At 49.2% G+C, this 21,962-nt stretch overlaps 6 protein-coding genes across 6 annotated transcripts; 2 read left to right on the top strand and 4 right to left on the bottom strand.

The window, feature by feature from the left end:
- Positions 1-2,377: 2,377 nt before the first annotated feature.
- On the bottom strand, positions 2,378-2,976 carry TRIVIDRAFT_111979 (uncharacterized protein; the record flags this gene model as incomplete). The annotated part of the gene is made up of 2 exons (XM_014100195.1): positions 2,378-2,678; positions 2,746-2,976. 2 exons carry the CDS (start codon positions 2,890-2,892, stop codon positions 2,586-2,588), a joined length of 240 nt encoding a protein of 79 aa, XP_013955670.1.
- Positions 2,977-6,518: 3,542 nt separating this feature from the next.
- On the top strand, positions 6,519-9,058 carry TRIVIDRAFT_52642 (glycoside hydrolase family 95 protein; the record flags this gene model as incomplete). The annotated part of the gene is made up of 3 exons (XM_014100159.1): positions 6,519-6,997; positions 7,069-7,295; positions 7,380-9,058. 3 exons carry the CDS (start codon positions 6,519-6,521, stop codon positions 9,056-9,058), a joined length of 2,385 nt encoding a protein of 794 aa, XP_013955634.1.
- Positions 9,059-9,293: 235 nt separating this feature from the next.
- Positions 9,294-13,679, bottom strand: TRIVIDRAFT_192178 (uncharacterized protein; the record flags this gene model as incomplete). Its single annotated transcript, XM_014100158.1, has 9 exons — positions 9,294-9,989; positions 10,044-10,231; positions 10,288-10,403; positions 10,460-10,989; positions 11,055-11,230; positions 11,289-12,186; positions 12,247-13,183; positions 13,249-13,439; positions 13,536-13,679. The coding sequence occupies 9 exons, from the start codon at positions 13,677-13,679 to the stop codon at positions 9,294-9,296; spliced, it is 3,876 nt and encodes a 1,291-aa protein (XP_013955633.1).
- Positions 13,680-14,719: 1,040 nt separating this feature from the next.
- Positions 14,720-15,648, bottom strand: TRIVIDRAFT_52660 (uncharacterized protein; the record flags this gene model as incomplete). Its single annotated transcript, XM_014100157.1, has 2 exons — positions 14,720-15,534; positions 15,609-15,648. The coding sequence occupies 2 exons, from the start codon at positions 15,646-15,648 to the stop codon at positions 14,720-14,722; spliced, it is 855 nt and encodes a 284-aa protein (XP_013955632.1).
- Positions 15,649-16,392: 744 nt separating this feature from the next.
- TRIVIDRAFT_83722 (carbohydrate esterase family 9 protein) lies at positions 16,393-19,325 on the bottom strand (the record flags this gene model as incomplete). The annotated part of the gene is made up of 2 exons (XM_014100194.1): positions 16,393-18,042; positions 18,105-19,325. The coding sequence occupies 2 exons, from the start codon at positions 19,299-19,301 to the stop codon at positions 16,393-16,395; spliced, it is 2,847 nt and encodes a 948-aa protein (XP_013955669.1).
- A 1,802-nt stretch (positions 19,326-21,127) lies between these two features.
- On the top strand, positions 21,128-21,721 carry TRIVIDRAFT_52650 (uncharacterized protein; the record flags this gene model as incomplete). The annotated part of the gene is made up of 1 exon (XM_014100156.1): positions 21,128-21,721. One exon carries the CDS (start codon positions 21,128-21,130, stop codon positions 21,719-21,721), a length of 594 nt encoding a protein of 197 aa, XP_013955631.1.
- Between the last annotated feature and the right edge of the window lie 241 nt (positions 21,722-21,962).

Raw genomic sequence — 21,962 nt, 5'->3', positions numbered from 1 at the left:
TGCAGATATGATTAGGCTTAGAAATGCTTTCCAATTTCATTACACTGGAAGAAAGAAAAACAAGAATATGTATAATTGGGTGTGCACTTGCATTCCATCTTTCTGCGTTTCAATGCCAACTACGCCGCGGATTCTGCTTCCACCGCCGTCCCAACCAATAACATACTGAGATTTGACGATTATTCGTTTATTACTGAAACCCACAATAGTAGAGCAGACACAGTCTTCGGTTTCTTCCATTGTTTCGAATTTATGACCCCCAGTATGCGCTCACATTCGGTAGTTGCTCAACGGCAAACTTCAAGACACGCTCGTACACAATCCCAGACAGTCTAAGCGGCAGCTCAAGAGGGACTGAGCCGTCGTTTAACTTAGCTCCGTCAATCTCTTTATGCTTAGGTGAAAGTCCTTTCTTTTCATCACATCAGCCCTTTCTCTGTCATTCAAGAGGCTACGCCAGAGTTTCCACCTACAATCTGAGCAATGAGGTGACCATCTCGGTCAAAGCCTGTGGCAAAGATTTTGTTGACTCCGTGTCTCACAGGCACGCCGTTTGATCCTAATACTCCATCGTCCGCTCGTGATTGAGGTCCATCTTGGGGAATCTGGTAGTGAAAAGACTTCTCTCAACAAGAGTCATATCTACTCCCGTTTTCCTAGTTGATAGGCTGCAAAGAGGCCAACGGGGCCGCCGCCGACGATCAAGACATCTGTTTTAAGAACAGTGAGAGAGTTTGTTGGTTCAGTAGCGGAAGACATGACTTCTTGAAGTACTAGCTGGGCAGCGAGAAAGTCAGAATTCAGAGAATTCGATATTATTAAATAAGATGGAAATTTCAACATATACCACTTGCACTAAACTAACCCTACTAATATCGCTCAATCAAAATGTTATTCTTCCTAATCCGGTAGCCCTTCCGGTGTCTTATACAATGCTTTGTTAACCAAAGGCATGCAGCCCGATACAACTTTGGTGTGGGTCATGACTATGCTGCTTTGACGGGAGAATACCCGCACCAAATATAGTAGTTATGTTATCCTGGCAGATAGGCCGGCCACCCCAGTTTGACATAGAACAACTAGTTATTATACTTCGTGACTTTAATGTACAGATGTCATATGAGAATTGCACATATACGATGGACGAAGCATAGATGAATGAATGGTGGTCTTCTCGCACTGGTTAAAAATTATGAGACAAATAAGGAATAACGAACATAAGATGAGTTACTTTAAGCCGTTATCCTATGCTTGCCTGCTTCAATTTACTGGTAATTAATGTTTTCCGTTTCTTTAATGATATTCCTATAGAAAACAAGCTTGATAATGGCGAATAAGTATAGGGATTTGTTACTCCAGTCTCTCAAATGGTTCATCAATCATTAAACAGGTATGATTAACAAATAGTTGAACTTCCCCAATGCCGATGTAGCCCAGGTCAAATATATAGATAGATAACCCTGCGATGAGATTACAACCAGTATTGTGTAAATTTGTAATCTTGTGGAGTAAGCTCAATGCTTGTGTTTGGGAAAATTTTGAGCTATTCTTGTGCAATCGATGGATAGATGCGAACAGAATTCGTAAACTTACGAGGATAAGCTGTTCGGCACAGAAGCTTGTGAAATAATGACGAATAAAAATGTAATAGATAAATGAGTTAATCTGTCTATACTACGTGGGAACGTGTGATTCTTCATTAGTATACGACTCACATATTTGTAGATAATGAGATGAATGCATATATATCCATCACAGAAAAGCATACTGGATGAATTGCACGAGATTTATGTCAGCATATTAATTTGATTGGTGATATATGCCAATTTCCGTCATAAGATATGTCATGGTTGATAACTATATAGCCGAGATACACGACGACAGAGACGTATATTCTAGCACTACGTCGTTTTTCCCCACAATTGTCATGATGCCACTCTATACTGCTGTATGAAGCAGTTGTTTTGCGATTCGAAGCCCGAAGCATCCGATTCTACCTCTCCGGCGGATATAACATGAGACCATTCAATCTGCAAACATGCATCCACCATTTATGCCAAGCCGGCTTGCTTTGGCCGATCTGTGTCAGATATATGACGTAGCCAAAAAATAAAAAAAATAACAAAAAATAAACCATATCATTTCATCTAAATAGCATTTTAGAGCTTACCAAAATGTCTGCCCCTCAGTACCACATATTAAACCCTTATTACCTACTGCTATGCCATACAACTCATCTTGCCTAACCAATGGAAGAATAGTATTAGTGGCATCTAGCGCAGCTGAAAATTTTCCAAATTAGCCTGGAGATGGAAGTTCGTGAGCGAGATCACGGTATAGAAACAAGCTTTTCACAGGCAATGATGCACAAGGCAGTTGATTTGTTCAATTTATTGTATTCGTATAGCTATAGAGATACATCGCATCCAAAGGAGTGTCCATTATTTGTGTAAAAACTGTATGTCCAGAAATGATCTGCAAGACAATGACAAGCCGCAAAACGTTTTAGAATCCAGAAACTCTAACACTTCTTGCTTATCCGATAGGCTGTTCTAAATAGCCCCATTGATCCCGATCTGATGCATTTATGGGATGGTGAAGTTGGGGGGAACGCAGTAGGGGCTGCCATTCTGCTTGTCGAACTTGCAGACAGTCTTGGGAGGGCAGTTGCCAGCAAACTATCAAAGAATTGGTTAATACTCGTATATTCAACTCGGCCTCTATTCAGCTGGGTTGAATACTTACCACAAAGACTGCACGAGTGTTGCAAACTTCCCAGCCCTCACCATTGGGAAGGCAGGCATAGGTGCCAGGCTTGCAGCCAAAGTTGGGAGTAGGGTTGGCAGTAGCCAGAGAAGCGAGAGCGGCGAAGGCAACGGTGGTGAACTTCATGGTGAAGATTTGTTTGGAATGGTTTTATATGAAGAGTTGATTGTTTGGATGCTTTTTGTCTGAAGTCTGAACGAGAGGCGAATGCTTGTTGTGATGATGCTGGAAAAAAGTCAGGATCTGGGGCAGACATTCATGTCTTTATATACCCAAATCTCACACAGATCTCCCGACTATTGAGGCTCGCGATGGAACAGAATATCGGTGAAGCCTTAGGATTCGATGCCTAATAGAATCATGTGTGTCTCAGGCAAGGGGACGTAGGTGGCTGCTTGATCCCTTCGTATCCTTGACGCTATACGAAAAGCCTCATGCTCGAATACGAAGTGACGCTTACTTTTGACCACTTACAGCTAACGCTCATTACTCACCACATCCGACGTACATGAAATAGCTTCAATGTCTCAGTCGGGCAGTGCCACCTGTCAAGGGCTAGGCCGGGCCACCAGCCAATACTAGATTTCCATGTCTGGTGATTTTAAGCTGCACACTGTGCCATCAGCACTTGGAAGATGGAGGAGGACAAGCATTCCAGGTGAGCGAAGCTAGGAATACGAGAGATCGACAGACAGTGAGAATAACGACTTGCACCACGGTGAGTGAGCGACATCCGACACTTGCAGATGGCCAGCGCAGCCGCTCTCGGCTCAATCCACGCATAGCCTGGACTCCGCCAGCGCCATCGTTTCTCTCCCCATAGTAATGACAACTGTCCGGCGACTCGAGATTCGTTCAGCTAAAGCAGGGCGATGTGCGGCTGAACGCCACAGTCAAGACCCTTTGGCTGGGAGCCTAAAAAAAGCAGCATTAGCTGCCCGCCGCTAGCACCAATGAGAAAGAAGAATCACCAAATGGATTTAGTTTCCGGCTGTCATCGGAGCCCAAAGTCCTCAGCCCTATGATGCCGAAGCTGGTCTTGTGATTGATGTCCAACATACGGTGTAACCAAGGCGTAGATGCTATTGAATGTACGGGTTGCCGGACGTTACCTGAGCTGTCTTGCCGGGCTGTCGGCCGGAGGTCTCGAACTAGACTTTCCGGATCCTGAAGGATGGGGTTTCTGTCAGATGTCCGTGCGGATGATTGGCGCGTTTCTAGTGGGCGCCATTTCTTCCCGTGTGTGGAGGCGGAGTCGCATGTTCATTGTGCTCCGGACGGCTTTGGCCGAGCCTGGAGTAATTGACTTTGAAGTTATGGATCTGAAGTGGCGATGTTTGATCAAAGTAAGTCTTGAGGAATGCCTCTTTCCCGTCCAGTATCCCCACGGCAGAGACAAAAGGGCCGACCGGCATAGCCTGGAACGTTATGGGGGTTTTTGAATCTCCGGTGTACGAGATCGGGGAAATATTCATTGCCACAATTCCAAAGGGTGGGACCGGTTCTAGAAAGGAGAGTTTCGAGACCTTTTCCCCGTACAATCAGGTGATTGGTTTTTTTAAGGCTTCAAATTTCGAAAGTGCATTCAGCTGCCTGGCGAAAACTCAAAGTCGCGGTCACCAAAGAGGAGATGGCTTGTGGAACAATGGACTAGCTAGAGGCTCATATTGCCACAACATCGATCCTATTACTCCGTAGTCAGTGTACGGATGAAGTAACTGGCCGACGAGAGCCAGACGATCAGCGCGGTCTGGTAAGACTTGCTCAGATTACACCGCTCCCTGTGGGAAAATGTTTTCAGACGATCAATTCTTACTTTGCTCCTCAGTAAGCTTAGAAGCGAACTCAATCGTACTGCGTTCTTCCGCGGATCGTACTCCTTAATCATGAACCATAATAAAAGTTACAATTGTTCCGAACAAGTGTCTTATATCAGCTCACTTTCAATCGAGCAAACTAAGCAAGCAAGCAAGCAAGCTCCTATATCGACGATCTCCGAGTGGGTCACGGAGCGCCCCGAGATCGATCAGCTGACTTTGCACCTGAAAGATGGAGATGAAGGGAGTTGGGAGGATCATTGAAACATAACATGCACGCGGCATGGAGCCCCATGTTCCAGAGATTCCCTTCAGATGCGCGAGGGCGCCCAATGCTACCTTTACCACTCAGATACTCCATATTGCCAGGATTATATAATCGCTTGTGTTATGTCAATCCAGCATTCCAGAAGCTCTGTTGGCTCTTCTGCAGATATGCATTACTATTTGGAGGGATGGTTAATTAGCGTGGCTAGGAGAAAAATGTAACCTCGTCATCGACTCATACGCTTAATACAAGCCAACGCCTTGCCGCTCTTAAAGGTTGCAGTATCCCTGCACGTCGGTTGCTGTTTATGATGCGCATCAAATTTTATATATATGCTCAGCCCTGCGCTCTATCTTTTTTCGCTATGAAAATCTATACAGTGCACGTTACGAGTGCTTATTTGTGAATGAAGCTGCTACTACCTATGAGACAGTCATTGCATGCACATACTTATATATTTCTAATAACCCTAATAACCGTAGGAAGTATTCTCAGCCTGGTTGTAATGATAGAACCCAATGGAATTTTTTCATACAAAGGTTCTAGAAGCGGTTTCTTCATCCGAACTTCATCAATTTTCCCCAGCCTGATACCTCAAACTTGGAAGTCTATAATTTCCCTATCCGCCGGGTTTATTGAGTCTACAAAGTCTTTGGTTTGCCGATGCACATGCATATACCAAACCCAAATTTCCCCTAGCGCAACAATGCGTTATGGCTCATAACAGAAACAGGCATGCTTATTGTAAGATCCAATCGCAACGGTAACACATGTCACTCCCCCCTTGTCCCGCTGCTGTACCGACGGATAGGAGAAAAGTGCCGACCCATGAATTACAACGGCAAAAATAAGGCACCAGACGTTGTCCTAGCCAATCAATGCAGCTTCTCGGGATGTGCCTAATGTTGCGGATAAAGCCAGTTGGTGTGACCACAAAGTCGCATCACCGGCCGTGCTCTTTAGCTCCTATTCTTTATGGGGTTTTGACAACATAGTATGGAGCACACGTGTGTAGTATCGAGTTGCCACTATGCCCGTATTATTGCGGGGAAATCCGGGGAAGCAGGACAGTTAATTAGTCTCACCCACACTCTGTCCATCACCCGTTCATCAACAGACTCTACCGACTCCTCCAGCTCAGCTCACGGAGGAAGTAATTAGCCGTCGGCAGTCAGTCAGGATTACTATAACTCAGCTTTGGTCCCCTATTCGCGATTCAACCGTCGCCTTCGCTTCATCCTTAGCTACTCCATGCGTCGTTGAAAATTGATTGCCGCCAAGGGAATATCTGCAATGTTACATCCTGCACCCCGCAAAAACGGCCCGTTACGAAATGAAGAGACTGTTTTGGTTCGGGATGGATCGTGTGTGATTGGGCTCGAAGCATCATGAATCGCATGCTTTGGGGTTCTTCTATGCTGGAGATGGCAGCTCTGACACGCAGCAGAGCTGTACCGATTGGGAATAACGTCGACTAATCGACATTACGACCCTGTTACCGACAATTTTACCGCCGGGAAGAGTCCAGCAGTTGACGATCATGACCCCTAATGGAAGGCACGGGTAATTCATCAACAATTCATGTTTAGTATATATAGGTCCATTCGTCTCCCAGTCGCCCTGATGGCCTTGGATAGAGAGACAAGCCTCTGGCATCAACCGCAACAATGGGCAAACTCAGCCTCCGAGCCCTCGTCGTCGGGCTACTGGCCTCCAATGCTTCGGCCGCTCTCGACGGAAGCCGATATCTATGGTATACTTCTCCTGCCACAGACTGGGAAACCGGTGTTCTTCCCATTGGAAACAGTCGCCTCGGCGCGGCCATCTTTGGAGGCGGCAATGAAGTCGTCACCATCAACGAAGACACCATCTGGGATGGTCCGCTGCAGGACCGCATCCCTGCGAACGGCCTTGCCGCGTTGCCAAAAGTCCGCCAGATGCTGATGGCTAATAATCTGACCGACGCTGGCAACCTTGTCCTGAGCCAGATGACCCCAGCCAGCTGCTGTGAGAGGCAGTTTAGTTATTTTGGCAACTTGAACCTCAACTTTGGGCACGGAAGCGGCATATCAAACTACATCCGCTCGCTTGACACGCGCCAGGGCAACTCTAGCGTGTCTTACACGTTCAACGGTGTTACTTACACGTGAGTATTCCAAATCCGAGGAAATGAGCCCATTGGCCGTTTTACTCGCTGCTGACACACCGCTTGTTCAGTCGTGAATACGTTGCCAGCAACCCTGATGGTGTTATCGCAGCCAGATATACAGCAAGCAAGGCCGGCGCCCTGAGCGTGTCCGCCACATTTTCAAGAATAAACAACATTCTCAGCAATGTCGCATCAACTTCCGGCGGTGTCAACAGCGTGACCCTCCAAGGAACCAGCGGCCAGTCAACCAATCCCATTCTCTTTACTGGCAAGGCCCGTTTCGTAGCCAGCGGAGGTAATAACATATGCCCTATACTTTTGACCTATATTTTGTTTAGATGAAATGGTTTCAATACTGATATATCTCGCGATTTTAAAGCTACCTTCAGCGCCTCTGGTGGCACGCTGACCATTACCGGAGCAACCACCATTGATGTCTTCGTCGACGTTGAGACGAACTATCGCTATCCCACTGCCAGTGCTCTTGCCGCCGAAGTCGACAACAAGCTCAACGCAGCCGTGTCCAAGGGCTTCCCGGCAGTTCACAATTCAGCCATCGCCGACAGCTCTGCTCTTCTTGGTCGCGCCAACATCAACCTCGGAACCTCTCCCAATGGCCTCGCCGACCTCTCCACAGACCAGCGTGTCAAGTCCGCTCGCAGTGCCTTCAACGACCCGCAATTGATCGTTCTTGCGTGGAACTACGGCCGTCATCTCCTCGTTGCCTCGTCACGCGATACCTCAGCAGCCATTGACATGCCCCCCAACTTGCAGGGTGTCTGGAACAACGCAACTTCTGCGCCTTGGGGCGGAAAGTTCACCATCAACATCAACACCGAGATGAATCTGTGGCCCGCCGGCCAGACAAACCTCATCGAGACGCAGCTGCCGCTCTTCGACCTCCTCAAGGTCGCCCAGCCCCGTGGCCAGGAGATGGCACAGAAGCTGTACGGCTGCAACGGCACTGTATTCCACCACAACTTGGATGTCTGGGGTGATCCCGCTCCCACGGATAATTACACTTCGAGCACCATGTGGCCTATGGGAGCGACGTGGCTGGTGCAGCACATGATGGAGCAGTACCGCTTCACTGGCGATCTCAACTTCCTCAGAAACACGGCTTATCCATACCTGCTTGACATCTCCAAGTTCCTCCAGTGCTACACATTCACCTGGCAGGGTAACCGGGTCACCGGTCCTTCTCTGTCTCCCGAGAACACTTATGTCGTGCCCAGCGGTGCTAACAAGGCCGGTACTCAAGAGCCCATGGACATGGCCCCTGAGATGGACAACCAGCTCATGCGAGACGTCATGACCTCCATCCTCGAGGCTGCCGCCGCTCTTGGCATCTCCAGCAGCGACAGCAACGTCCAGGCCGCCACCAACTTCCTGCCCCTGATCCGAACCCCTCGCATTGGATCTTATGGCCAGATCCTCGAGTGGAGGTCCGAATATGGCGAGACCGACCCCGGCCACCGCCATCTCTCTCCTCTGTACGGACTGCACCCCGGAAGCCAGTTCTCGCCCCTCGTCAACAGCACTCTTAGCGCAGCTGCCAAGGCCCTTCTCGATCACCGCGTCGCTGGCGGTTCCGGTAGCACAGGCTGGAGTCGCACCTGGCTGTTGAACCAATACGCCCGTCTCTTTTCCGGAGCCGATGTTTGGAAGCACATTGTTGCCTGGTTCGCTACCTACCCCACGCCCAATCTCTGGAACACCAACGGCGGATCGACCTTCCAAATCGACGGCAACTTTGGCTTCACCAGCGGCGTCACCGAGATGCTGTTGCAGAGCCAGACCGGAACAGTTCATCTGTTGCCGGCTCTCCCCGGCTCCAACCTCCCTACAGGAAATGTCCGGGGTCTGTTGGCTCGAGGAGGCTTCCAGGTGGATATTGACTGGCAGAGCGGTGCCTTCAAGAGTGCCACCGTGACATCGACACGGGGAGGCCAGTTGAAGCTCAGAGTGGCGAACGGACAGAGCTTCAAGGTCAATGGAGCTACGTACACCGGAGCTATCTCGACGAGCTCTGGAACAAAGTATAGCATTACTGTTTGATTGCGGGAGTGAACAGAGAGTCACCATGTCGGTTTACCGTCCTTTGAAAATATTGAAGATAGTTCTGTGCTGCCTTGCAATGGAGCACAATTGCATATAGTCTGTTTCAAATGGATTTCTCGTTTCGATTTAATATGCATCTTGTATCATTGACGTTTGTAACTTTGTAGATGTAATATGTGCATAATTAACAAAAATATATATCTCAAATCTATTAAAACAAAGAAAGAAATTCTCATCCGTCTATATTCTGCGCTTCACACATCTTCCTATACATGCCACCCTGCGCCACCAAATCAACATGCTTGCCCATTTCCACAATTTTTCCCCCGTAAAAGACACAGATCATATCTGCATCTCTAATTGTTGACAGTCTATGTGCTACCGCAATTGTGATTCGATCGCCTTCCTTTGCTGCTTCGGCCAGAGCGCTTTGAACAATCTTTTCGCTTTCCGTATCCAGAGCGCTGGTCGCTTCATCAAGCAGTAGGACTTTGGGATTACGGATCAAGGAGCGAGCGATAGCGATGCGTTGACGTTGGCCGCCCGACAGCTGTGTGCCGTTTGGACCAGCAGCAGTGGCGAGACCGTCAGGTAATGAAGACACGAAGTCCCAAGCATTGGCAGCGCGTAAGGCTGCTTCAATCTTCGAGTCCGAAACAGTTGCTTGTGTTGTAGATGTAGAGTCCGTAGTTGGGTCATCGATACCGAGTGCAATATTCTCGCGAATAGATCCTTGGAAAAGAGTTGGCTCTTGCTGTACCAGAGAGACGACTCGGCGATATAGTCGTGGGCTCAGCTGCGTTAGCTTATCGCCGTCAATGCTGATATTCCCAGTAGAAGGATCGTAAAACCGCTCGAGCATGGCAATCATGGTGGATTTACCACATCCAGATGCACCAACAAGTGCAAAGAATTGGCCTTTTTGAATCTAAAAAATCGTTAGACAACGAGTGGCAACCTGCATAATCGCTTGTGTACATACCTCCAGATTGATACCCCTCAGTACAGGCGCCTCTGGTCGCAGGGGATACGAGAAGTAAACACTGTCAAGGGCAATTGGGCCACCTGACTTTGGGCCTTTATCCATATTCTCCGGTGTCTCTTGTACAGTGGGTTGGAGTTCGTGCAGCCAAAATATGTAATTGGCCGCATTCTTACCTTTGGTGATACCTAGACGGGTGTATCAGTCAGCCAATTCAACTTTTATCTGGAAGATGTTGACTTACTTGTTGAAAACTGAAATAGCTGAGCGGCCGCTTGGCCCGAGAAGAAGACTCCCAAAAAGGCGACATAAAAGTCATGCATATTAGTTTCGCCGAATGAGACAAGACGGCATCCGTACCTAGACCCAAGCATTAGCACCCTGCTCGTTGTCTAGATGGTTATGCAGTCACTTACCAGAATCCCAAAGCGAGGAAAAAGTATTCAATGCACTGTGTAAAAGCAAAACAAACCATCATAAACGACATCGGCTTCACTGATCCGACAACCGCTTGATCCAATTCATGGGTGTAGCTCTTGAGAACCGACTCCTCAATGGCCAGAGACGACACAGTCCGAATAGCATTAACAGCTTCCGAAGCAATCGCCGCGCTTTTCGACTGCCGCGCCGAAATGTGGTGGTCAAGTCTTACATCCAATCGGATCTTGAACCATCCAGAGCCAACCATGGGTGGTAAGCCTGCAAAGACGACTACGAGTCCCAGCTTCCAACTATATGCAATGGCCAAGATGCTGCATGCAGTGATGTTAAACACGGCTACCAGAATCAGAGCGATATTAAAGCCCATAAGCTCCAAGATGGCCTGTGGATTTGCGTCAACACGACTAGCCAGCGCTCCAATGTTGTTTTCCGGGCGATCGAAGAACTGAAGGTCTTGACGCAGCATATCATTCAAGCTTTGGCGTCGAAGCTTGTGGGATAAAGTCTAGTACGGTAATTAGCACTGAAATAACCGAGTCGCTCACGTCAAGAAAAGAGAAGAGTACATACCTGAGCGATTGCATTTGTAGCAAATCCTAGCACTCCGTAAAATATCAAGCAGCCCGCTGCCAGGACAATAAACATGGCCGCGAAGAAGTTGCCCTTTTTGGTCATTTCTGAGCCAGTCAACGTAAAGACATCAATTGTGCTGGACAGAAGAATCGCCTGTCCAGGAAACCCACCAGCTGTCGAATAGTTAGATGTTTATCCTCTTGCAAGCTCAAGTTTTTATCATCTACTTACCTCCTCCAAGGCAACAAAGAACGCAGAATATGTACGCCCACCTTAGCTCTGGATGCTCAACCACAAGTCTCCAGACCACAGATAGGAATCCCAGCTTTTTGTAATTTTCATAGTTGTCCCTTTCCTTCTGCTGCTCGAGCCGTGCTTGATCCTTGGTGGCGTATCGGTTCAAACTCTTGACAAGATCGGCCGGATCATGTGCCTCTTCGTCATCTTGGTCATCTGATTCGGTATCCGACTGGCTTTTCGAGACAGACAAGTCCTGGATACGCACCAGCTGAGCATAGGTTCCGTCTTGCTTCATTAGCCCAGCGTGCGTCCCTTGTTCGATAATTTTTCCTTTCTTCATAACGACAATGTTATCGGCCTTGCGAATCGTGGCCAACTTGTGAGCGATGACAATTGTGGTACGTCCTTCAGCAGCCCTGTCCAGTGCTCGCTGGACAATACCTTCAGCATGAGGATCGAGCGCACTCGTCGCTTCATCGAGCAGCAAGACCTTGGGTTGAGAAACGATACTCCTAGCAATGGCAACGCGCTGCTTCTGACCTCCAGAGAGCAAACCACCTCTCTGTCCAATCTGTGTGTCATAACCATTTGGTAGTTCCGAGATGAAATCGTGAGCGAAAGCAATTTTGGCAGCTTCCTCCACTTGAGCCATCTTTTCTTCTCTAGAGGCATGCTCCCACTTTGTACCGACCAGACCGTGAGCAATGTTGTCAAATGCCGATCCTTGGAACAGCACGGGCTCTTGCTGGACGAGTCGCACATGTTTCCGAAGCCAATTAAGGTTGAGTTGGTCGATTGGCTTGCCATCTAGCTTGATAACTCCAGAATTGGGATTGTACCAACGCTCAAGGAGGCCAACAATTGTACTTTTTCCAGAACCACTTTGTCCCTATACAACTGATGTCAATGCTTGTTTCTAATCAAAAGAAAGAATGGAGGAACAACTTACCACCAATGCTGTAACTTTTCCCGCAGGAACAATCAATGAGAAGTCATCCAGCACAGTAATTCCCGGTCGAGAGGGATATGCAAAGTTGACATTTTCCAGTTCGATATGGCCGATGACGTCTGAGGGCCTCTCCCCAGATTCATCAAATGGATTAATGTTGGATTTTCTGTCAATCAGCTCGAAAAGCTGCGCAGCCCCTGAAGCAGCCCTCGCGAATTCGATGGAGTATGGCGCCAACGACGTAATACTAATAGTCGCAATCGTCACGGAGAACAGCACCGTGAAAATCTGGCCTGACGAAGTAATGTCTCCGGTGGAGAATAAATGAACGCCTTGCCAGAAAGCAAGCCCAAAGCCCAGGTACATGATTGTGTATTCGATCGAGAAGAGCGCTGCAAACCAAGGGGAGAGCTGGCGTCCGTATTTATGGGCTTCGTTGAGATATTCATCGAATTTGCTGACAAGCCTCGATCGCATCTCAAAGGCATGTACAGTTCTAGCGCTGCCAAGTATACCTTCGGCAAAGGCGTTGCCTTTGGCATGAGTGTCGAAGATTTTGGTTTCGATGCCTGCTTCAGTAACACCAACGAAGGCCATGACGGTTATCGTAGTCGGCGCGATGCAAAGGCAAATCAGGGTCAGCTTCCACTGAGTAATGAACGAAACGATAAATGCCGTGACAAAGGCAGAGAGTCCCTGGAACGTCAGACCAAGTTTCTCCGCAATGCCTCCCTGAATCAGCTTTCCATTAGAGGTTGCCTGCGTCGCAATTGATCCACTGGTGCCGAGATCATAGTACGCGACCTCTTGGCTCAGCGCAGCTTTCAGATATGCATGCCGGATATTTCGAACGATTCGATATGCGTTGTAGGTCAAGAGGACGTTGTACGTGTAAGCCAGGACAAATCTCGCGATGCCGAGATAGACAAAGTAGAGCCTTTAATATGATGTTAATCCCACAGCATGCAATACCAAGATGGTAAGTTCAAGGAAACCACTTACGCCAACTTTGCAGAATCATGGCGAAGCTTTTCAGCCCCCGACGCTGGATTGATGACGAAATCGGTGATGGTTGTGACAAAGTTTCCAAAGATGAGATTCTGCAGAGCAATGCCAGCTCCAGAGGCGATTGCGGCGAGAATCGAAATGCCTAGAATGACTTTTTCATATCGCCCCGCATAGGTGAAGATTCTCTGAATTCGTTAACAGGTCAGAATTAGCTGATGTAAAAAGGGCAGAAATGAGCACTTTGAGAGGTCGAAATCGTCTCTCTTTTTCAGACCACTTACCAGATACGGACTCCCAGACTTGCTCTCGCTCTTCGAGGTTTCATCCTCGGTTGCGATTGGCACTTCTACACTAATATCCGTCTGTTGGACAGTATCTGAGCTTCCGCTGTCAGGCACGGCATGGCCCTTCTCCGAGACGGCCATCTTCAACCCGCCAGTCTCGTCCCCGATGTTGAAGCTGTCGTGAAAGGTGTAGGCTAATGTGGTCAGAACTAGCTATTAGCCTCTTTTATCAACTTGCCTTGGGTTGATGGAACGTTAACATAGAGCCCCGTCGAGATCTTAGGCAGTCCGAGTTCTTATAAAGAACCATCACCTGGGGACTCGCACAGGTATTTCATCCCAGGTCCGCCCCGACATTGCACTGTCGACGACAGGCTCTTCCCTCCAGCTCTCCATCCAGTCATTGATCTGCTCCGCTCCGCATCCGTATCGGGCGATGCATTTTCGCCCTCGGGCTCCGCGACCTTCGGGGTCCGCGGGCCGTGTCCCAAGCCTCAACTAGTTCAAGGGCAGCCATGCTTATAATTGGTTTGGTCAATTTACCCGAATATTTTCCTCGCATCGCCAAGAAGATGCATACGACGCAGAGTTGGTCAAAGGTTCGCCTTGGAATAAAACATACATAACGTGTTTCTGCGCTTAGTAACCCAGGGCTGTGAAAAGGAGTGCCAAGGGTGAGTGGCGGTTCCACCACGCAACTTCATTCTGTCTCATGAAGATTGCATCTAGAAATCGCCGAAATCAGCTTAGATCTCAGCATGAACTCGCCGTGATCACTTAACATTCTTGACTATTGTGATGACTAACATTCACCCCGCTCGTAATCGTATTGCTGCAACGTTACGCTTCACGCTCCTTCAAACTTACTGCTTACCCTAGATGTGGAAAAGAAGTTGATGTTATAAAGTTGTAGACATGATGCTTTGGATTTTGTTATACAGATTGGTTGCTAAGAAGGGATTCTCTTCTAAGGCCGGCACAATATCTTGTAAAGAGTACGAGGCTCATACTAGGCTCACTCATAAGCCCAAATATGACCGTAACAACATCCAATCCACCACATCCAATTTGCATTCCCTGTAGATGACCAATAAACAAATTCTTTAATATAAAGCATCTACTCAATCTCAGTAATCGCTATTCCCTCAAACATCACTCATTTCAACCCCATGCTCACCAACCTAAGCAACCGTCTCCGCCCCCCAGTAATACGTATTGATCCCGCTCCCCATATAAGTATCCTCATAAACGCCCACCTTCTCTCCCTCCAGCGCCGCCCCAGCGCACACAATCAATGGCATGAAATGCTCTCCTCGCCTCGGCGGGTGCATGTCATTCGCATGCGGCAGATCTCGCCAGCCCGCCACTCTCCGCCACCTCTCCTCCTTGCTCTCCGCACCAACTGCCTGAGTCAACGCGCCGTTCCACTGGTTGATCTTATCCTTCCACTGCTTCATCCTGGCGGGTGATCCAGACCGCAGCTCACTATAAGCCTGGAAGTTGTGCAGGGAAGCAAAGCCGGAACCAACAACGGCAATGTTGTTCTGGCGAAGCTTTGATAGCGCGGCGCCCATCCGCAGATGCTGCTCCGGGTCTTCAGATTCCAGCACGGAAACCTGCACAATCGGCACATTGGCTTCTGGATTCACCAGCAGCATCGGGATGAACACGCCGTGATCCCACCCTCTCTCTCCGTCGAGAACTGAGGCAAGGCCCTGCTCTTCCAGCAAAGCCTTGACCTCGCGCGCAATCTCTGGCTGGCCTGGCGCTGGGTACTTGAGCGAGTAAGCCGCAGATGGAAAGTTGTAGTAGTCATAATAAAGCTCGTGAGATGCCGCAGACGAGATGGTCGGCTTGTCCGTCGACCAATGCGCCGTAACGAGGACAATGGCACGGGGCTGCTCAGGAGTGCCGAGCTTCAAAATCTTGGGCACTCGGTTCTTTAGAGAGTAAACAATGTCCTTGTGAGAGGGATCACCAAGGATCGGGAGGGGACCTAAGAGCTCTCATGTCAGTCATGTAACTACCAATATGGTTGCTCAAAAGATGAGATGACTAATGAAATCTCACCTCCGCCATGTGAGAGCGCAATCACAGGGGCCACAGTCATTGTAGCTTTGCGGCTCAGAAAGTAGGTTGAAGCGTATCGAAACAGGATGACTACGATAACCAATCTGCCAACCAAGGCAATAAGTCTTTTCAGTATCAGTCTCATCAAGACTTGTGCTGTCACAAGCTCCAAATCGTTCAAACACCCGGTCGGGCCTTGGGCTTTTTATCTATTTTTCTGGCTCCTCTGCTGATGAAAGAAAAGAAACCTTAAACCAGCTGTCTTACTTAGCAAGGCGAGGAAAAGCGACTACATGCTCATCGCCATCAATTGCTCTGTGATTTGCCGCGTCTTCGCGCCTCGCCCCGCTTTATCCTTTTCCTCATGCGAACTTCTGGCGGGTATCTCCCACAAGCTTCAAGGACTATGATGAACAAAAATGCCCAAATTGCGCTTATTAACGGTGTAATCATGTCAGTTGGCCAATCATAGGGCGCAAGCCCATCTGATAGCGCGCGCGCGGAAAATAGGGTTGGCCATTGCCGCGCGTGGGAGGCCGATTCAAGCTTCTGGATCCCACATAGATGCCGGTTTCGAGGCCGAGGAACCGTGCATGTGGGCATTTGTCATGCTGAGATATCGTCATCTGGGTAGTGGGTAGTGGCATAGGGCTGCATTGGAGCTTATCAGATCCGTTGGTTTCTCGAAGGGTAAGCATAGAAGGATAGAGGCTATGAAAACGAATCATGGTATTCAAAATTGATGTCATAAGCATCAGCACGATTATCTGTATCCTACATCTCTTCACTGAAATACAGCCACCCTGTCTCGTCCGGCACCAACGGCCTTGATTCGGGATCCAATCTCCAGCGGACTTCCTTCACTCACAATGAAATGACTCTTTGCCTGAGCCTCTGGCAGCTTGCCACCGAGGATTCTGTGGACATTGACGCTGACGAGATCCAGCGCCGTCTTCTCCGTCAATCGGCCATTGCCGTTGTGGTAGGCCGTGCCGGCTTCAAAGCCCAGATCGCGCACATACCAGTCTTCGGGCAAACCAATTGCCACAGTGACGCCGGCGTCGAGCAGGTAATCGATGGTAGTGCCATTTGACAGTGGCGCGCCGGGAAGCGAGCGACGTTGGTCCCAGTTGTTCGGATGCGCTTGAAGCGGGAGCAAGATGACACCGACCTTTGCGGCCGCAAGCTCTGTCGCAACAAGATGCGCCTCCGAACCGCCGAGAATAGCCAGCTTAATCTTGGAGTCAGTGATCTCCTCGACTTCGGATTTGATTCTCAATGCCGTCGCGATGCCATCGGCATTGTCGATCGTCAGGGCCAACACCTTCTTTCCAGCAATGACCTTTTGCAAGTTGGCCAATTCTGAAAAGGGGTCTTCAGCTGGCTTACCATTGGAAGCAGCGGCCAGGAGCTTGCTTCGCAGCAGGCCAAATAACTGGGAATAGCTACCGAGTCTGCGAGAGCTAAGGTCAAGAGTGTAATGGACGGCCACATCAGCGTCAAACACGGCGTCTGTTTCAGCGACCGTTTTGGCCGCAGTGAGGAAGCCAACACTGGTGCCGTGGTGGGATTTGCCGCCCAAGAGCTTTGGTGCCGAAATGCCCTTGGTCACGCCGTACTTGGCGGCAACGTTGAGCTTCTTGCTATCCAATCGAAGCCCATCGACGGCACGAGAGAAGGCGACCGGGTTGGGCCCATTGTCCGTCACATCTTCTCCGTCGATATCGTTCAATCCAATGGTACCACCGACGCCTGTGAATGAGTTGGTGAGATAGCCGTTGGTCAGCTCGACATGGACCTTGGCAGCCTTGACAACCGCCTCGTATTCAGAGCTGCATGGGCCGATACAAGCAATCTTGCCTCCGGAGACAAATACATCCAAAGGCTTATCGTTAGACTCCAGAATTTGATCGTCAGACAAGAGGACCTTGGTAATGCCGTGGAAAACGACATCTTGGATCTCGGTTGGCTCTTCAATGATATCAGCCAGAGCCTCATCGGGCACAATGGGGCCCGCCGCAGGTTTCAAGAGCTCAACAGGGCTATCAAACTGCGCGGTGCCATCGATCCACACCTGGACGGGCGTAGCTCCGACGCTCAGAGGGTCACTGTCCCAAACTACAATATCGGCGTCGAAACCGGGCTTGACCTTTCCTAGTCTCTTCCCAAAACCAAGCAGCTCTGCAGGCGCGCTGGTGACGGCAGAGAGAGCGGCGTGATAAGGCAGTCCATAATGATATCCCTTGGCGGCCTCAAAAAGGACGTGCTGAGCGTTGAGCACGGGGTTGTCGCTGACGTATACAGTGGTGAGGTTGGCGTCGTAGAGATACTTGCCGGCATGCTCAGACGCAATGTAAGCTTCGGTCTTGTAGTACATGTTGTCGGCAAACAGGGCAGACGCGGGTGGCCGACCTCCATACGTGCGCTTGAGGATCTACGTCCAATTACGAGTGTTAGACTTCATGCACCGAAAGTGTACCTGAATTGGCGACATACCTCAGGAGCTAGATAAGTTTGATGAGCATGGTGGAAGGCTCGGATAGCGAACTTGAACTCATTTGTATGATCCACCATGGCCTCGAGGTCGGTAATGGTATAGCAGTGGGTGTTGATATGGACCTGGCCACGAAGGGCTGCGGCAAGGGACTCCCAGTGCAGTTCCTGTGGCAAGTACTCGTTCATATTCTCCACGCCAATGGCATCGGCCTTGTCACACCAATCATCCTGGCGCTGGATCAGAGCCCGGACCTCCTCAAAGGCGTGTCTAAAGTTGTAGCTTTCGCCCATGCGGCTGGCCGGCCTTTTGTCGATGCCTCCGTGCACTCTCTTGGGATTCTCTCCGCAAGCCATCTTCATGAAACGCCAATTGCGGTCCGGATCGGCCAGCATGTCTTGCGCGCTGATTTCTTTGCGACCGTTTCTGGGACCAACAGCGAGCTTAATGGTGTAAGCCTCACCACCCATGCTATTGCCGGAGCCGGGAAGGATGAGAGAAGTTGTAACGCCGCCAGACTTGATGACTTGAATTTGGGGATCGAAAGTGTTGATGGCATCAATGGATCGTGCCCACGGCGTGATGTCGTCAGAGACCTCATTGGTATCGGCGTAGCCGCTCAGGTATGGCAAAGAGTCGACGCCAGCATGGCTGTGCATGTCAATGATGCCAGTCGTGAGCTGACGTCCCGCAGCATCAAAGATTTGGGTGTCTTGCGGAATTGCCCGTGACGAGATGTGGGCTTCGACTCGCTTTATCAGGCCATACTCCAGCAACACATCGCCATGGATCCATTCCCAGCCCTTGCCGGCTCTGGCATCAGCCTCACTCGTGCCCTCAACAGGCTCGCCAATCCAGATGGTAGCGTTCTTGATGAGGGTAGGCTTGCCGCCTTGAATCCATCTGGCGTTCTTGTCTCGTCCTAGACCGATGGGATCTTGCGGCGTGTGCCTGAGCTTCTGGCAGGTCTGTAGGTCATCGTTGAGCTTGTCCAGCGACAGCAACGGCCCCTTGGCATCCTCGCGCCAGATCTGCTTCCATTGCCCGGCCACCAGGAGCGTCAAACAGGTGGCAGCGAAAAACTTCAAGACACGGGACCGGCGCAATCCAGCGCGGCGAGCGCGGAAATGCGCATCTCCAGAGGCCGGCAGCGGCAGCCCCGACGCGCTGTAGGGAGGAAGGCTGGCTTTTTCGTCCATGGCTCTCCCAGTCCTCGGATCGCGATAGAGAGGCGATGTTGACGAGGAATGGAGGAGAAGAAAGACAAAGAGAGAGAAGAAGAGAAAGCAGGGAGTTGATGCCTTCAAATGTCAACTCCTTGCATGGAGTACTGTGTCGGGTATGTAATCACCAACTTCAACTTCACCTCAAGTCGAAAGATAAGAGCTCCAGCTCCGAGATAGGTCAATCTGCCACGGGCTAGGCCGCATTTTGCAGCAATGGGCGCTGGATGGGGCCAACCCACACCTATCAGGCTCGCCACAGCAGCGCCAAAAGTTCCCGTCTGCAGGGGCATTGCGGGGTAGCAGGTGCTAAAGCACAGCGCTAATGCCCTGTATCACGGCGATTGTGGACCCAGGGGACGATGCCATCATTTTCGTCATTCATGGCACACACACACGCAAACACGGTCTTTTTGTTTGGCGTGTACGGAGGGAGAGGAACCCGGTTTGGTTAGACATTTGGTTACGTGTACCTCCATTGATGTTTGATTACCTAGTACTGTACCTATAGGTACCTATTACATGTATTACGTCAAATAGGCAGGACATCAAGGTTCACAGCTGTATCACTGCTTGCATGTGTGTAAGTGCCCGAGTTTGAGGCTGCCCGCGTAAAACACCATCAGTGTACTGTACAGGTACACATACGCATGTCCTCGATACATGGAATAGTTGAGAGGACAAGGAGTGGTGATGGAGGATATTAACGGTATATACGCATATTCATGCATATTTGCACAATAGTTAAAAGGAACCCTGTGTGTAAGAGCTTATGGCTTAAGATTTGGTGTTGATAAACAAATCCCACCAGTGCAATCTTTTCGGCTGCCTCTGCTCATTCTTCATACGTCAAGTCTAACAAAGGTATCAAGGACTACTGCAATACTTAATATTAAGTGTTGCCTTACACATGTGCGTGTACAGAGTACATGTACCACAGCACACTGCGTAATAATACGAAGCATCCATGTATGACTAGTAGCACAATCACAGGTGAGCCATCATATAATATTCATTTTCGTCGCCTGGATCTAGCATTGAAGTAAGTTACATCCATCCACGTATTACGTCTTGGTAGCCTTGCGCTAGCTGGCGATCAATTTGCCCACGCTCCCGCTGATTTGTGCAATCTCAGATTGCATCTAGCAGCCACAATTGGCAGGTATAAGCCATCTTACGGCGGAGCGGAGAGTACCTATAGTCGTAGACTTTCGAAAAAAGATAGGTAGACGAGGTTTTTTCCCGAGTTATGCGTATCTGATAGGGGGGGTCCCTGTTCCTATGAATATCGTCACGATCAGTCGCTCTCTGCCAAGGCCTTGCCCGACCCAGTGAATCTTGAGGGCATCGGAATCCGGCTATTTGAGGCATTTCCAACGAATGAACTCAATCTATATGGGCACATGAAACAAGTCCTTCCTATCGTATTCATTACGAACGGCGACATTTATGCGCTGTGTCGGGCTATTCACCTCAACTCCATATAGACGGCGGCCTTGTCTTACACTGACAAACCCCGCTCTGTTTCCACTTCCGCCTTACAATGAATGCTGACCTCCACGCAAAAAGATTCTCTCGTTATTCAATTGGTTGATATTTGAGTTTAACAATAAAAATAAGCTGAGTTGAGATTCCAGAACGCCCCGTGGCGGTATCCACATCGTATTCAGTATAAGACATGCGAGTATACACGAGATGTCGCTGAGTTGAACCCAAATGTGCACTTCTCGCCCACTGTAAATTTCTCGAGTAACATCTATTTAGATCCTCATACATCTATTAAAAGCATACATCAATCAAGAATGGATTCATCCACCAAGGTTGTTGGGGAACTCGTATATACGAGCCTCAGTGTTCCCCCTCAACAATACCAGGAAGTATATCGCAACACCCTTCAACCTATTCTTCTGGCTCAGACAGGCTTGATTTTGGCCTTGGGAGGTGTCGTAACTGCCGGCACAGATAACCAGAGTGCCACTGTGGTTTCATTGGTCAACTGGGAGAGTGTGGATGCGCATATGGCATTCATCTCTGGTCCCGCGGCAATTCCTTTCTTTGGAGCCTCAAAGCCTTTAATGAGCGCGATGCCTTCCGTCGAACATTACGGAATTAGTGTTCTGAAGACACCTGCCGTTGAAAGCCGGCACACACTCTTGCTGAAAGCCACTGATGACAGCGACAAGGAACTCTTAGCAAAGATTCACGAGAAGCATACAGCTGCTGAAGGAGCAGACATGGCGGCAATTAGCGATTGTGTGGAGGATGCATCGTTAAGGATATTGATCCTATTTAGTAACTCCGATAAGTTTGAGGCAGCAGCTGATGTTTCCAGTGACGGCAAAAACATCAAGTCATTGACAATTGAGTGGTATTCGAGAGTAGTGAAGAACGCATAACGGTGGGAAGCCATGAATAAAGTTATCAAGCGAATATATTTGGCGTCATTAATTTCACATTACTATTCCACTTGAATTGCATGAAGAAGTGATACTATAGCATGGGATTTAGAATCCACGGGTGATTCATAGGGCAATAGATGTCAACGCAGAATTCGCTCAGTCAAGTATGCTTAACAAAGTTAGCCACAGTTTAGATATCATGATTGATCATAGTAGATGACCTTTAATTAGTAACTTG

This window comes from Trichoderma virens (genome assembly GCF_000170995.1).
Source record: "Trichoderma virens Gv29-8 chromosome Unknown TRIVIscaffold_71, whole genome shotgun sequence".
Taxonomy (NCBI): Eukaryota; Fungi; Ascomycota; class Sordariomycetes; order Hypocreales; family Hypocreaceae; genus Trichoderma; species Trichoderma virens.
This window is presented reverse-complemented; position numbering and strand designations above follow the sequence as displayed.